General features: G+C 40.1%; 1 protein-coding gene across 1 annotated transcript in view; it reads left to right on the plus strand.

Annotated features, from left to right (window-relative positions):
- Positions 1-2732: 2732 nt before the first annotated feature.
- The window catches only part of jph3b (junctophilin 3b), a 139243-nt gene continuing 125049 nt past the window's right edge, over positions 2733-16926 (plus strand). Inside the window, exon 1 of the mRNA XM_072279718.1 lies at positions 2733-3114. Within this exon, the coding sequence (XP_072135819.1) occupies positions 2733-3114 (382 nt within the window). The remainder of the gene's footprint in view (positions 3115-16926) is intronic.

The raw sequence follows: 16926 nt of genomic DNA on the forward strand, positions 1-16926 counted from the left end.
TATATGCTCTTAATACCACCCTGCCTGTAAGGACTGTACAAAAGTCCCATTTCCTCCATCTCCATCATATTTACTCCAATGATTGAACTTCCCATACAAAAATAGTTTTTGTTTCGAACCACAGCTCTCCATTGTTAACAAAGTCCTTGACCACATTTTATCCATTTCTATTCTCAACTCCTTCGCAGCCAGGATAGATTTCCCCTTGTCAACACCTTTCATCCCACTAGCCTTCACATTCAACAGTTCATTCTCTGCACTTTACCATCACCTTTAAAGAGATTCCACCATCAAATATTTTCCTTTTTCCTCCTCAGTATTTTGCACAACCATTCCCTTCTTGACTTCCTGGTTTTCTCTTCCATTCCCATTGGCCACCCCTTTATAAGGCACTTTGCAAATACAGGCAGTACAAATCAAAGTCTTCTCACCTCTTTCCTTTGCACCATCCAGTGACCCAGTCTTTACAGGTGAAGCAGCAATTCACTTGCACTTCTAATTTAGTTTGCTGTATTCGATGTTCACAATGACAGAATGCAGATTGGGCAGTAACTTTGCGGAACACCTGTGTTCCATCTAGAGTAGTGACCTTCAGCTTCTTGTCGTTGCCTGCCACTGTAGTTCTCCATCCCACTTCCACTCTGATCTATTGGTCTGTGGCCTCCTGTCCTGTCAGAGTGAAGCCAATACAATTTTTAGGAATGGCACCTCATCTTCCTTCTGGATGCAGTTTTGAATTGTACAACTTAAAGGTAACTTGAAGTTTCTGTCTGTGTCAATCATCCCTCTATTTGTTTTATTTGAACAGCTTGCTTCTGTTCTCAGAATGAATTGCATGCCTAGCCTGACTCACTGGGTATGTCTTCCTGCTCTACATTTTGCAACTTCCATATCCTTCCATTTTCTCACTTACTGACCAGGTAACCTTGTTTGCAGCTTATTCCTGTAGTCATACCATCCTCCCTGCTGTTTTTGACTCTGGGTTCCGCGGAAGGGTCTCTACCTTAAATACTGAACTCTGTATCTCTTCCCACAGGTGTGGCCTGACTGGCTGGTTATTTCCAACATTTTCTGTTTTTTTTTTGTTTAAAGACTTTTATTGTGTTCTAAAGTTGTTCAAAATTAACCTCCTGTCATTTGTAAAGAAAACGGGTGCCCAGATGGTGTGCCTCCCGTTTTAACTTTACCTCCATCTCTACAAAACAGACTATCAATCAATTTGGATGGTTGCCAACACATCGAATTTGATAAGCTTTTTAAATATACACGCAAGGACAAATTGCACAATATTAATACAAAAAAGGGAAAAAGAGGTTAAATATAGATGACTGTGGGTTAACATTTCTAAGGAAAAGTGGTTATTTTAAGCCAATATGATTTGCTGACAACAGGCCGGAGAGGAGACAGTAGACCTAATTAGACCTGGAGTTTCAGGCGACACACCACGAACACATTTTTTGACTAACGCTAATGTCACCCCCCCCAAAAAAAAACAACACTAAACCAGCATAGCTCCGGACGAAAATTATAATTTACGGGTAATGTAACAGCCAAACAGCCGGCCAACTAGAATAATCTTATTCTGCCTCAAGGCCGTGTTGTCCTTATTGATTAATGCATCATTTAGCAACGTGCAAATCCACACACATACAATGCATTCGGAACTTGTTTATGCAATCGACGTGTATATCAGTCATTAAAAGAACTGAGCGGAAATATTATGGTACTGTATCCACAAATGCAACCTACCGTTCTCAACATCAATTGTATCAGTTGGTGATTGTACCCACAGTGTTTCAATAAATAACATCTTTTCGTTTATTGGACCCTCCCTTCTAATTGATGCGAAGGCAGTGAACGTCCAGCTGTAGAATAACAAAATGTGTATCAATTCGACGACAAAAATACTAAATATTAAATGTAAAGCTAGACTAGCTTATTTCAAAATAACATTTTCACGTTATGTATGAGATTATATATATATATACATAAAAATAAACCATTGATACAAGATTTAAGTATAATACCAAATTTCCGATGTAAATGATCACAAGAGCCCCATTTTCGACATAGCTAGCTGGCGCTGATCATTTTCTGAAGGCTCGGCGTGGCTTTGAAATATCCGAGTGTTGAGAGATTAGCCTGGTCTCTACAGCAGTAACAGATCCGAGCAATGGGATTCTCTAAGAGTGCATGAATGTTACGCAAGTTCCTGCGCCTTCAATTTATCGAGAAGGGTTGCGAGGAGACCTGTTCCCTTTAACGGGTTTTATAAACAGAGCCGTCAGGACTCAGGAGCGGGAGAGAGTGCATCTCCGCAATCCTTGATTCAGCAACATCCACTCCAGACTGCTCAGAAAACACAAGCATCCTCCCTCCAGCATAAGAGCAATGGTGCAAGATTGGAAAAAAACATCAGGTCTGTTGTTTTTCTGTTGAGGTGTAGAGACGCATTGCTGTGCCAAAAGGCGTAATCCTAACCAACTGAATATCGTCGATTCTTTAGAAGATTTCCTCATAAATATGCCAGCATTTCTGAATAATTATCGAAGACGGTTGAATCCCAGATGACTGGATTTTGCTAGTAACCAACCGTTGGTTAATTTTTAGTGGACCCGTCACGTTTGTTGAAGGCGTTGCTTGTCTTTTTTTTCTTTCTTGTTTGTTTTTGTTTTGTCCGATTTAGTAGTCCAAACGCCTTCTTGCTCTGAATTGTGATCCTCATTTCATGCATGTCCAGGGGTGGCAGGTTCGATTTTGATGATGGAGGGTCGTATTGTGGAGGTTGGGAAGATGGCAAGGCTCATGGACACGGCATCTGCACCGGCCCGAAGGGGCAAGGAGAATACGCGGGATCTTGGAGCCATGGTTTCGAGGTGGTGGGTGTATATACCTGGCCAAGTGGTAATACTTACCAGGGGACATGGGCGCAAGGAAAGAGACATGGTATTGGAGTGGAAAGCAAGGGAAAGTGGGTCTACAAAGGAGAATGGTGCCATGGATTCAAAGGACGATATGGGGTCCGGGAGAGCATTGGCAGCGGAGCCAAGTATGAGGGGACCTGGAACAATGGGCTACAAGATGGATACGGAACAGAGACCTATAGAGATGGAGGTAGGAGAAGAAACTTAAAACTGCTTATTCAAACGGTGACTTTTTTTTGCGAACTAAAGAGGTGCGATTGAGATATGTATTAATAGTAAAACAGCCACAAAGTTAATAATTGGAGTTACTTACCGAAGGGAATCCCAGGAGAAACATGTTTCCTATAATTTGTAGTTTAGCAATAAATTACCAATCTGTCAGTCTAAAGCAGAAATTCTAAGATAAGAATGCGGGAGATTTCCTTTATCAGTCGGTATCAATGATTTGTGAAACTGAAGAACTTGTTTCAACGTCCAAACCACAAATGCATAACCATAATGGAAATTAAATTAATACAAGACCAATTAGAAGTGAAGATAAAAAGCAACCAAAGGCAAATATCTAAATTACACTACAGTTAAAAAGTGCAGCCAAGGATACAGGTTTTATCCTTGTTAGTTTGAAAGTCTGTGTCTAAAACAAGCAATTACGACAACTAGAGAAAACTTTCGAGCCTTTTAATAAGATAGACGCCCAAATGAAAGACATACTGCATAAATATATGAAATAAAATATATTATTGTAAACAAACAGTACATGCGATGCAATGCCAGCAACAAGGCATTCTGTAAGGATATGTGAACAAATAATATTTATCTGCACTGGCAGGTGTGAATGAGTGATGGGCTTTCTATGAATCATAAAGTCAATTATTCTAAAGAAAATATGGTTTTAGATGTGCACAAAGCTATAAACATGAATAGGCAAAAAATGTAGATCAATAACGAACATGGCAACCATTCCATAAGACGGAATAAGAAGAGGCCGTGTTATTTAACCGCGAAGGTTTCATGATAGGCTCGTGATGACTAGGCAATGTTTGCAAGTTAATATCCAGGTCTGCTGACTTAGCAGAAATCATGTAATTATTGTATCGAAGCTTTCAGGTTATTCAAATAAACTCGCTTGTCTAATCTTGGCCATCGTACAAAACTTTTCCGCATTGTGGGATAAAATGCGGTTTTCAAACATTGTGAAGCTTGTGTTCAACTGCAACCGAAGAACAGCATGCACCAAATTTGATTGCGAAGCAATCGGGTCTGCTTTAACTCTGCATGGGACTAATTTATGATTTCGGTCCTATGGCGGTGATTACAATAAAGTCACTGAGACCAAATATCTATGTGTAACACGGAAGGGGTAGGGAATGACCAGACGAAAAAAATGGGCTGGAACCCTTTAAGAGAACGATTCTTTACCGACAAATAATATCGATTAACAAAGCACGGAATTGCAGAGATAATGCCACAGATTTAGAGGATCTTTGGGTAGTACGTTGATAATCACGTTGGGGTGATAATAGTAACAGTTTATTCAAATATGATATTATTAATTTATAACGTACCGGAAACAATACTGTATGCTTAGATTGCTCCGATTACATGGCATTACATTTTAAATTACCTAAAGTGGGATGGAAGCGGAAGTTGATATGATAAAAAGCAAATCCGAATTAAACCGAAAGGATGTCGGATGTCCGTTTGCATCTGTAATACATTGGAAAACTAGCATTCTGGCATTTTAAAATGTCACCTTAAATTGAACTACGAAGAAGCTTCTTCAAAATTAAAAAGGCTGTACTTATTTTCATACACTCGCGTTTTTGGCGTTCAGTTCACGGAGCCGGCAGTAAGAATGTCAACAAATTAATGCAGTTATTTTCCGCCATCTCTGGAATACTCACCCACCTGCCACATCATTGTGAACTGGAGAAGTGGAAGACAATTTAAGTTTTATATTCTTACAATGTGACTTGAATTATTCCATTCCGGTTAAAAAGACATTCAGCCCATCAAGTCTGTGCTGGCTCTGAGCATGGCAACTCTTCCCCTTATTTTTCTATAATCTACAGTCCTTCACATAGATGATCAATTCCCACGATTCTCCTGCCTCCACATATACCAGTGGAAATTTACAATAGGCATCTGTCAGACTGCCCAGACCATACTTCAGGGTATGAAAAGAAAGTCGGAGCACACATGGGAACCCCCAGTCACAGGGAGAGCGTGCAAGCCCCACGCAGAGAACTCTTGTGTTTGCTATATCATCACGTTACTCTTATGGATCATACTGCTACCCTTGAAGAGATAAATGACCCTTTTTAAAAGATGAAGATAAGATAATATATATTTACATAAATGTCTTGTGTACCATGTAATAATGATGAAAAGCCTTTAAAATGTGCAATCATATTGTCAGTTTGCACTGATATGAAACCAGACTTAAACAATTTTCAAGTAATGAAACCTGTCACAACCTTGAATCTTGCAATTGATATTAAGGTTTGTGTTATTCCACTTAATAAACCTAGGTTTTAAATTTTAATGATCAGGTGAGTTTATATGAATGGACTGCAGAAGTAGAAAAATATTGTATTTAACGGGCTGTAACAATCCTTTAAATATGAACTGGGGACACTAACTGCACCATTTATAAAGGAACACTGCGGGAAATATGGTAAATAAACGAAAGGAATCAAACCATTGCAGCAAAAATATTAAAATTAATTTGCTATTGATTTTTTTTACACATTTAGTGCTTTCTTCATTTTATTTAAAACAACCCACTGTAATGTTAAGTGCATACAAAATTGTTGAAATATTGAAAGAAATTCCTACAATAAACGTGGGACAAAATGCCTTGCATATAACTGAAAGATCTTGTGAATACCTTGCCATGAAGCAATTTAGCCATTGTACAGAGACAGATGTTTGTAATGTTTTTTCACAAATACTTGGAATATAAATTTTCAACATTGTTTCACTTGAAGATAACCTTATTTTATAGCAATTGTACTGGAATACAACTCCAAAACACGAAGCATAAAATAAAAGCAAAAATAGTTGAAAAGTTTGCAATTAGAAACATTAAATAGCTAGAAAACATAAACATGGAACATGAAATTAAGATGATTATTTGTAACATTTCCTCAAGTTGTGGTTCATTTAAAGGGCTATAATTATGAAAATCATGATACAGGTACCTGGGGAAATCTAATCAAAATATCTAATCTAATAATAATCAGAAAACATTTTTAAAATCCAAAACTACTTAAATATGTATGTCTTCATTCCAAAAATACTTCTGCACAAAAATCTTATTAAATTTAATACTCCTACTTTATTGCACTTTTGAAACAATAATTAACATCTACATTTGAGCAAGTATTTCTGATGATGATGTTAGCTGGTGGTGGCCAAAATGAAGATATGAGGATCTACTTTCATTACGTTAGCCAGCCACTAATTGGACAAAATTATCTAAAGGTAGGATCTTACCAACCATTGAGTAGGCAGCTCAATAATGATCTTGGCCACCTGGCTAGGCAACACCAGACCATATCTCCTCGTGCCCCACACACCCTCCCAAGTAATATGAAAGGTAGGATTTCATAACATAATAGAACTCTGATTGCCATGGTTGGTGAGAATTGGTTGGAGCAGAGCTGACAATACTTGAACCAATTTATTGGGTGATGGAGATCACAAATTCAGCCAAATGTAAGCAAAATATAGGTTCTGAAGAAGCAGGAATTAATCTTGGTGATGGTTGCTGCTGTTCTTGATCCCCATATAACCTACACAATATACCTTCTGGGCAGTTTGATTTTGATGTCTGGATCCAAGGAGTGTCTTGAGTGTGTCTGTCTACACCCCTTGGATGACCTACAAAAATGTCAGCTTGGCAGCTTGACATCCAACACATTTTGAGTTTTCATTCTGATTGAATGTCACCACTGGGCATCACCAAACATGATTATGGCTAGAAAGAAAAAATGATTTATCAGCATGAACAAGTACTTTGTGCCTGGCTTCATGGAAGAAGAGACAAAAATGCTCCGAGAAGTACTGGAGTGCAAGTACTAGTATTAAAAAGGAAATGAAAAGAAATTAGTATTCGTTAAAAAAAACTAGTAGAGATAATGATCCTGAAAACGCTTTAAATACCAAGGAGATGATGATATACATCATAGAGTTTCAAAGGTTGTAGAGATAATGTTACCATCTTCCAAAAATCTGTACTTCTGGAATAATTCCTGCAGATGCGACCCGTCTATTTAAGAAAGAGAATAAAACAGGAACCTAAGTGACAGTGTGAGCCTCAACTACTCACAATCTGTCACAAATATGATGATGTTTGTCTCTGACGTCCTAATGAAGGGTCTCGGCCTGAAACGTCGACTGTTTACTCTTTTCCATAGATGCTGCCTGGCCTGCTGAGTTCCTCAGCATTTTGTGTGTGTTGCTATTCACATTCTATGTCAACATTTGGCCGAGGGAACTTTTCAAAGTTTGCCGGTGGTATGGGACTGTGGGAATGTGAACAAGTTACAAAGCAGTGAATCTTGAAAAAAATCTACCCTGGAGTGTGGCAGATTTCAAAATGGAGACTGATAGTTCTCTGAATATTAGGGCAATCAAATGATGAAGGGAAAGAGCAAAAAATCACATTAAAAGGGAAAACCAACCAAATTCTTGTTGAACGGTATTGAGGGCCAAATGGACTTGGTGTTACTTCTTACGTTCTTTTAATGTTTGCTATATGAATGTTCAGTGAGTATCACAGACAATGTTAATGTATTCTTCAGACCATGGTTGGGATAACTGGATTATTTTGTTTGTTGTAGAAATCAAAGGTACTGGTGTGTGGCAAAATCTGCAGATACAAGAAAATCAAATACAGCTACAGTATTTCAAGTTTTGCTGGCTATATATACATTATTATACAAGATATGATCATTGGACCAAAGAAGGTCAAAGGTGACCTGATAGAGGTATATAGAATTGTATGAGTCATTGATAGGCAGAATCATTTTCTCATGATGTTGGTATCAAATAACAGAGGATTTAAAATAAAAGCAAGGAGCTTTAAAGGGGATCTGAGGGGAAAACATTTATGTTACAGAGAATGATCGATTCTTGTAACTCACTGCCAGAGGAAGTAGTAAAATAGTAAACATTCCATGTTTAAGAGGATTTTGCACAGGTACTTAAATAGGCAAGGCTTAGAGACTGAGAGTAATCTGATAGAGGTAGATAAAATTATATGTCATTGATAAGGATGGATTGATATTTTTTGCATTATATGGATATCAAAAACAAGAAGACATAGGTTTAAGATGAGAGGAAGGAGTTTTAAAGAGAACTTAAGGGGAAAGATTTCTTTTACAAAGAGTGGTACAAAGTAGTAAAGTTAAATACAATCACAATGTTGAAGAAGCATTTAGAAAGGCACTTAAGGATACAGACCTAGTGCAGACAAATGTAATTAGTGTAGATAAGGAAAAAGGTTGCTGAGGATATGGTCAGCTGAAAGATGCATTATAATGTGCACAATTCTATGATTTCATCCAAGATTCTACAACCTTTAGGTGAAGGGTAATCTGACGTGCTGTTGTAGCCCCCCGGTAAGCCTCAGGCTCGCTCAACTCGCTGTCGTCTAGGGGAAGCAGCCTTCGGCCCCGTCAAACTGGGTGTGGATGCTGTGTGATGTACCTCACCCTGCCAAATAACAGACAATACACCACATACCAATAAATGATTACAATTTATAGATATTACTGGAACTATGTAATTCATTGAGATAAAATATAAAAGGAAAGTAAAAGGCACCAAACTTATCAAAGTTCAACCTCTTCATGCACAAACAGTTGGAGCTCTAGTAACGATCCTCTTTTCACCATTCGATCCCCTCTGACCACCTCGACCCGCTGCCTGGTACCAACCAAGGTGGATGACCAGATGCTCCACACAAGTCTGTCTTCGTCTCCTCCCCTCGTCGAAGACCCTGGACCTCGGACTCCGGCTCGGGATCCGCCCCATCGGCCAGCCCGCAGCATCGCGTCCACTCTCTCTCTCTCCATCGCGCCTTCTGCCCAAAAACCCGCGCATCACAATAGCTTACAGACACACAAGAAAGAATAACATCTATCCCAATTGGTTAGCAACTGAATACAACTCCCTCTATAACCCAAACAAGCTGCTAGCAAGAGAACTTTCTCAGCAGTTAACATAACAAAGAAGCCATTTTGATTAGCCTAGGCAGTAACGTAAAAGAAGAAACCCCTTACACTGTAAAGGGACATTTCCAGAATTGTATGAACAAAGGAAATATCAGTGCTAGATTTTTAAGAATATTTGGGAAGTTTTAATGATTGTAGTTCACTGTTTGGAGACACAAAGAAAGATCAAATAGTGATGTACTAAACTTTTAAAAAAAGCCTTATTTTTGAAATAAATCTTGAAAAAATATGGTTTATAACTTTTGCTTATTACTAAATCTATCAATTTACTATCAGAATCCTGATAGCAAGTATTATCATAGAAATATTCCTAATTCTTCAGATATTTTTATTCCAATCAACTAAAACCTCAATACATACCATACATTTTTAATTCCATTCCTGCCTGATAATAAAGAAATGGATTGCAGCATCAAAATCACCAAATCTTAGCACTTAGACTATTTATATAATTGATTAAGGAGATAATACAAAGGAAGAAAACAGCACTGTTTCTATCTACAACTAACAGATGTGATGGAGGAGGATCTTCTGGATATCAACCAATAATACAACAAGCTGTTTATTGCTTCATGTGTTTATTGAAAGGTATACTTTGAAGCTCTAATTTCAAATGGAGGTTATAATTTTCTTATTTTTTTTCCCAAAATCAGCCCTTTAGAGGGGCAATCTGGTTTACCCCATGCTCTATTTTGGTTTTTATAGGGGCAGTAAGTTCCAGCCACATGTGGAAATTTACGATTGTGGGAAGAATTGAGAATGAGTGACCAATTTCACTTTATATATTTTGACAAATTGATTTGCTTCCTTCATTTTATGGTGATGTCTGTTTGTTGTGGTAGGCTTTAAGGATGAATTGTTTGATTTCTGTTGGTCTGGCCAATGGATAATCTACATATTTGAAAGTATATTTGAATTTAAACAGTAGTTTCCAGAGGATATTTGGCATGTGAAGGGCTTTGAATGTGAATTGATTTTTGTCCTTATTGCCTGATTGTTAGGCATCACCCAAAGAGAACACAGACAGAACTAATTTGGGGTATTTGCTATTGCTTCTTCTAGCCTGTCTGATATTTTCCCCAATTAATTTAAGTGGAAGAACAATTAGTTCCATAGTGGCATATGAAGTGTTGAGTCAGAGTTTCCTCTCTGCATTTTGATGAAACAATATTTAATGCTTGCATAGTGAATTCAGAAACCAACTGCTAGAAATCAAGTCTAGGGCCTATTTACATTTTTGTTATTCAGGTTGATATTTTTCCTTATCAGCCCAAAGGAAAGTACTTCAATCAAGATTAAATGTAGTATTCTACACTGAGTCAAGCTTACATATCTCTGAATACGAGTAGCCTCAATACACAGTATGTTGTTTTAACTTTATAATTCAGCACCAACTTTTGTATCATCACATGGCATTCATGCAAATCTTTTGATATCTAACTTGGATTTTTTAAATCATATCATTATTATTGTAGTTGTCCTGAAATGTGGGGGAGGCTTGACCCAAATGCAGAACAACATAGACGATTTAGTGGTGAGTGATAACTTTTATTAACAAATTACTAAATAACAAGCCACAAGTGGCCACAAAACAATTGAGAACAGATACTTAACACCACAAGGCAACAAGGTAAGTAAAGTCTAGGAATAACTGACTGAAGCTGGCTGGTTCGATGAGTGAACAAAGGACTGTGGCTGAGAGCTGAGTTTGAATAGGTTGCAGGTGATTTCTATTAGCCGGGTGGAGACTGGGAGGTGCCTGCTTGTGTGGGGCTGACAGCACCTCCCCTTCTCAAGCTGGCACCCAATGGCCCAGGATGATCCGAGTGGGTCCAGTCGAACTACTTGATGAGCAATGGATCGAAAATGAAACTGAGTGGCACCCAAGACCTTCCTCCAAGCTGAGCCCTTTCCAGTTGACCAGGTACTGCACACCCTCTTCACGACGATGGGAATCCATCAGCCGGCAAACTGTGTGCATTGGACCCTTGGTTCCAGAGGTGCATGCATAGGTGGGGTTGAGTGGTCCATGGGCCATGGGCTGGAGGTAGGACACATAGAGTGATCCTGAGGAACGGTGGCAGCTGGATGCAGTAAGTGACTGGGTTGATGCAATGTGTATTGATAAAGGGACCAACGAACCGGGGTGAGAGCTTGCGGGAAACAATGCAAAGGGACAGTTCTTGGGTGGACAGCCAGACGCAGTTCCCAGACTGGAGTAGTCTGGCTGGGTGCCAATGGCATTCATCCTGGTGGCAGTAGGCACGGTTAGCAGCTAGGATGGTCCCCTGTGCTCCTTTCCAAACATTCTGGCATTGGTGAACCAGTGTCCTGGTGGATGGAACCTCTGCTGCTGGTTCCTCCACGGAGTAGCCGTGAAGCACTTCAAAAGGCAGAGGAGGTGTGTAGATTGCGGGACAGTTTAGTCTAGAGCAGATACGTCTTCCATGCAGGAGGATGAGAGGCAGCGGAGCATTGCAGAAACTTTTCCACTAGCTGATTGGCTCTTTCTGATTGACTGTCAGTCAGAAGACAAACTCACTGTGGTGCGGAGGATGAAGCAGAAGGTTCACTAGAAGTGGGAGAGGAATTATGGCCCTTGGTCCAACACAGTGTCCTGAGGGAAACCATGGAGGTGAACTACAAGTTGGAGAACCAGGTCTGCTGTCTCAGTGGATGACAGAAGTTTGGGGAGGGCAATGAAGTGGGCCACCTTGGAGAACTGATGCTCCACAGTCATGTTCAGCATGGCCCCATCAGAAAGTGGCAAACCCATGAAGAAATCCATGGCGATGTGGGACCATGGGCATCAGGGGACTAGTAGGGGCCGCAAGAGCCCAGAGGGCTGCTGGTTTGAAGAATTGGATGAGGCACATTAAGGGCAGACAGTGACAAATTTAACATACATCTGTGATTATGGTGGGCCACTAGATTCGGTGTCGCAGAAAACCCGAGCCTGTCTTGCACCTGGATGACCAGAATGGGTCCACGAGAGTGCCTTAGAATGCATGGCCTCTGGCATGTACTCGTCAGATGTGTTGGCCAGAGCAGGCTCGTGCCGTAGGGCCTAGCAGATTTGGCTGTCAAGATGCCAGGTGATTGGGACAATGATCTGTGAGGATGGAATGATGGGCTGAGGGTCGATCTTCATGTCGCCTGGTTGAACTGTCCTGACAGGGCGTCTGCCTTAGTGTTCTTGGAGCCAGGTTGGTAGGAGATGAAGTTGAATTGCTTGAAGAAGAGGGCCTGGCACGCCTGACATGGGTTAAGTTGGCAGGTCTGTTGTATGGATATGTGATTCTGGTGAGGGTTCAGATTTTTCCAAGCCAATGTTTCCATACCTCCCAGACCATTTAATGATGAGTAGCTCCCTGACTCCCATGATGGCACTGTGTAGAGTTGAACTTGCATGAGAAGAAAGCACAAGATAGCCCTGGCACTCATGTCATATGCATTCACCTCTATCACAAAAGGTCCAGAAGGCAGGGAATGTGAGCAGTGGTGAAGCACCTTTCGAGCTCCTCAGAAATGTGGTCCCCCCAGCAGACCAGGTTATATGTGAGGTAGGAGATTCGGTGAGGAGGATAGGAGGAGTGGCAATTTGGCTGTAGTTCCTGATGAAACGGCAGTAAAAGTTGGAGAGCCCAAGAAGTGCTGTGACTGTTTGAGGAAACACAGCTGTGGCTATTCAACGATGGCTTGCACTTTACATGGGTCCATGGTTATGAATTGGAGTAAAGGGATGTAACCCAGGAAGGATTGGGCTGAGGAATTAGCATTTTTCTAACGCAGTACAGCTGGTTTTCGAGGAGACACTAAAGGACTGAATAGATATGACACACATGGTCTTGGGGGTCCTTGGAAATGGTGAGGGTATCGCCAATGTAGAAGAACACATACGTGTGTAGCATTTCTGGGTGGATCTTGTTATTGAGGGCTTGGAAAATGCTGGACTGTTGGAAAGTCCAAAAGGTATCACTAAATATTCTTTGTGACAGTGGGTGTTATGAACACCGTCTTCCACTCATCTCCCTGGCGGATGCAGATCAGGTTGTACGCGCTCCATTGATCTGGGCCCTGTGGAGTTTTGCCAATACATTATCCATCAAGGGGACTGGGTAGTGTTTCTTAATTGTAATCTTGCTGAGTCCATAGTAGTCAATGCAGGGACAAAGACCTCCTTACTTTTTCTTTGACAAAGAAGAATCCTGCAGAACTGGGAACTGGGATGGTTGAATGAAGCTGTGCTGTTGTGCTTTGGTGATGCAGTCATTTATGGCTTGGGTCTCAGGATGGGAGGTGAGAACAGATGACCACGGGAGGGCTGGAGCCTGGGACGACATCGATAGCCATGTTGTATGGTTTGTGAGGAAGCAAGGTGCTCACTTCACTTTTACTGAAGGTGATGGCACAGTAATGGTACCCTTGTGGGGGTTTGGTGAGGTCGAGAATTTTCTCATTTGCCATGGATTTACAGGGTGAAGTCAGCTGAGGTCCCAGGCAGGTGGTCTGTTAGGTGGGCACAACTCAGCAGTGAACTAGATGACCAGATAGAGTGAGTGGAGGGCCAAGATGAGAGGAGTGTTGGGTGAATTGATAAGGAGGAATTGGATGAACTTGTGATACAGAGAGTTGTAAACTTAGTCAGTTCCACCACGGGCACTAGCCTCCATCGTGTCCAGGACATCTTCAAGGAGCGATGCTTCAAAAAGGAAGCATCCATCATTAAGGACCACCATCAGCCAGGTCATGCCTTTTTCTCATTACTACCATCAGGGAGGAGGCACAGAAGCCTTGAAGGCACACACTCAATGATTCAGCAACAGCTTCTTCCCCTCTGCCATCCAATTTCTGATTGGACATTGAACCCATGACCATTACTTCACTACTTTTTAATTTCTATTTTTGCACTATTTAGTTAATTTAATGATTTTACATATATACTTACTGTAATTCACACCTTTTCCCTATTATTATGTATTGCATTGTACTGCTGCTGCAAAGACAACAAATTTCATGACTTATGCCAATGATATTAAACCTGATTCTTATTCTCCCTGATGTTCATGTGCATAGACCATCCAAGACACCGAGGAACCTTGGAAAGAAAGTAGATCATAGTCTGATAAAGGGAAAGCTTTCAACAGAAGTTATGTCAAGGCTTAAGAAAATCTGTCAAACAGAGCTCAATAGTAAAAGTATAACAAAGGTAATAAAGACTTTTGCTATACACGTATTAACGTATTCTTTTGGCATAATATCTTGGTCTGAAACTGATCTGTAAAATTTACAAGGAAAAGTAGGAACTAAAATGACAAATTTTAGAGCACACAATGCATACTCAAACACAGATTAACACTGTCTAGGACAGAAGGAAGAAGAGAAGTTAAAAAAATTACACAACACTCGGATAAAATTTCTAAGGATATACAGACGTTGTATTTTTGTCAACAAAAAAGGTTTCAGCACGCATGTGCAATTCTAAGAAGTACACACTACTAAAATTGAATGAACACAAAATGGAAAAATACTAATCACAACCCAGAAAAATAAAGAAATTATCACTACAGAAGAAACAATTAACCAATGGAAGATATCCCCACGATCTGACAAAGAAAGTTTTGAATACCTGGCTGAAGACCTCTTCCAAGAAACAGAAGGGGTTCCTTGTGGCAAGACAGGACCAGGTGGTTAACACAATAAAATATCAAAAATACATGATAAAAGACATGCAAATTCAAGACAATAAATGCAGAAAATGCCAAGACAAACCAGAAACAATCTAACACATTATAGGACCCTGCAGCAGTTTAATTCCATACTTCCACCGGCACAATCAAGTGGCAAATATCAGTCACCAAAATCTTGTTTTAAACTACAAGCTCATAATAGACAACATACCTTACCATAAGTACAAACCTGATCTAGTTTTAGAGTCAGAATCCTACCAATTATATGATGGCTGATCCATTATTACAGATAGGACAATCCATAATAACTGTCTGGATATAATATTAGAGGATAAACAAGAACAACTTACTTAATAGATGTAACATTCCAAACACACACACAACACACAGAAATCAATGTGGAAAAACTCCGGAAATATGCTGAATTATAAGAGGAAGTTGAAAGACTATGGAACATGAACAGGATATACATTGTCTCAAAAGTAATATCTACAACTCACATCACCCCAAAGTTACTAGCCTTAAACAATTAGGCTTACACAGCAATATTTATGTAAATCTCCAGAAAGCCACAATACTAAACACCACTATAATAGTCCGAAAGTTCCTAGCAATTGTGGAATGAGTGTGCTTGGTTATGCCTGTACCTCATGTTTTACCATCTTGAGCTGAAAAATAAATACTAATAATAAGAAGAAATAAATATCGAGAGCATGAAATGAAGAGTCCCTGAAAATGTGTCGTTAGGTTGTGGGAACAATTCAGTGATGGGTGAGTGAAGTTATCCCCTCTGGTTCAAGACCATAGTGGTTGAGACATAACAACTGTTCCTCAACTTGGTGTGAGTCCTGAGGCTCCTGTACCTTCTTCCTGATGGAAGTACTGAGAAGGAGCATAGCCTGAGTGTTGGTGTCCTTGATTATGGATGCTGCTTTCCTGCAATAGTGCTCCGTGTAGATGTACTTAATTGTGGGAGGGCTTTATCTGTGACACCCTGGGCTATATCCACTACTTTCTGTAGGTTTTTCTGTTCAAGGGCTTTAGTGTTTCCACACCAGGCTGTGATGCAAACAGTCAATATACTCTCCGCCGCACATCTTTTGAAGTTTGTCAAAGTTTTGGATGACGTACCAAATCTTTGTAAACTTCTAAGAAAGTAGAAGCAGTGCTGTGCTTTCTTCATAATGGTACTTAAGTGCTGGACCCAGGACAGATCCTTTGAAATGATAATACAGAAATATTAAAAGTTGCTGACCATCTCCACCTCTGATCGCCTGATGAGGACTAGCTCACAGACCAATGGTTCCCTTCTCCTGAAGTCAATATTCAGCTCCTTGGTCCTGCTGTTATTGAGTGAGAGGTCATTGTTGTGGCACCACTCAGCCAGATTTTTAATCTCCTTCCTATATGCTGATTCATCACCACCTTTGATTCAACCAATGACAGTGGTGTCATCAGCAAACCTAAATATGGCATTGGAGTTGTACTTATCCTCATTGCCATCGGTATAAAGTGAGTAGAGCAAGGGGCTAAGCACACAGCCTTATGGTGCACCTGTGCTGATGGATATTATGGAAGAGATGTTGTAGCCTATCTGAACTGACTGGCATCTGCAAATGAAGAAATAGAGGATCCAGTTGCACAATGAGGTATTGAAGCCTAGGTCTTAAACCTTATTGATTAGTTTTGAGGGGATGATAGTATTGAATGCCGAGCAGTAGTCAATGAAATATGCATCTTCACTGTCCAGGTGTTCCAGGGTTGAGTGAAGAGCCAATGAAATGGCATGTGTTGTGATGGAAAGAAAATTGGAGCAAATTCAAGTCTCTTCTCAGACAGGAGTTATTATGTTTCATCACCAGCCTCTCAAAGCACTTTATCACAGTAAGATGTAAGTGCTACTGGATGTTAATCATTGGGAAAGATTACCAAGTTCTACTTTGGTACTGTATAATTAAAACTTGCTTGAAGCAGGTGGGTACTTCAGACTGCCAAAGCAAGAGGTTAAAGATTTCAGCCTCGACCAGGTACCCCATCTGGGCCAGATGCTTTCCATGGGTTCAAGCTTTT

The sequence above is a fragment of the Mobula birostris genome, chromosome 15, assembly GCF_030028105.1.
Source record: "Mobula birostris isolate sMobBir1 chromosome 15, sMobBir1.hap1, whole genome shotgun sequence".
Lineage (NCBI taxonomy): Eukaryota > Metazoa > Chordata > Chondrichthyes > Myliobatiformes > Myliobatidae > Mobula > Mobula birostris.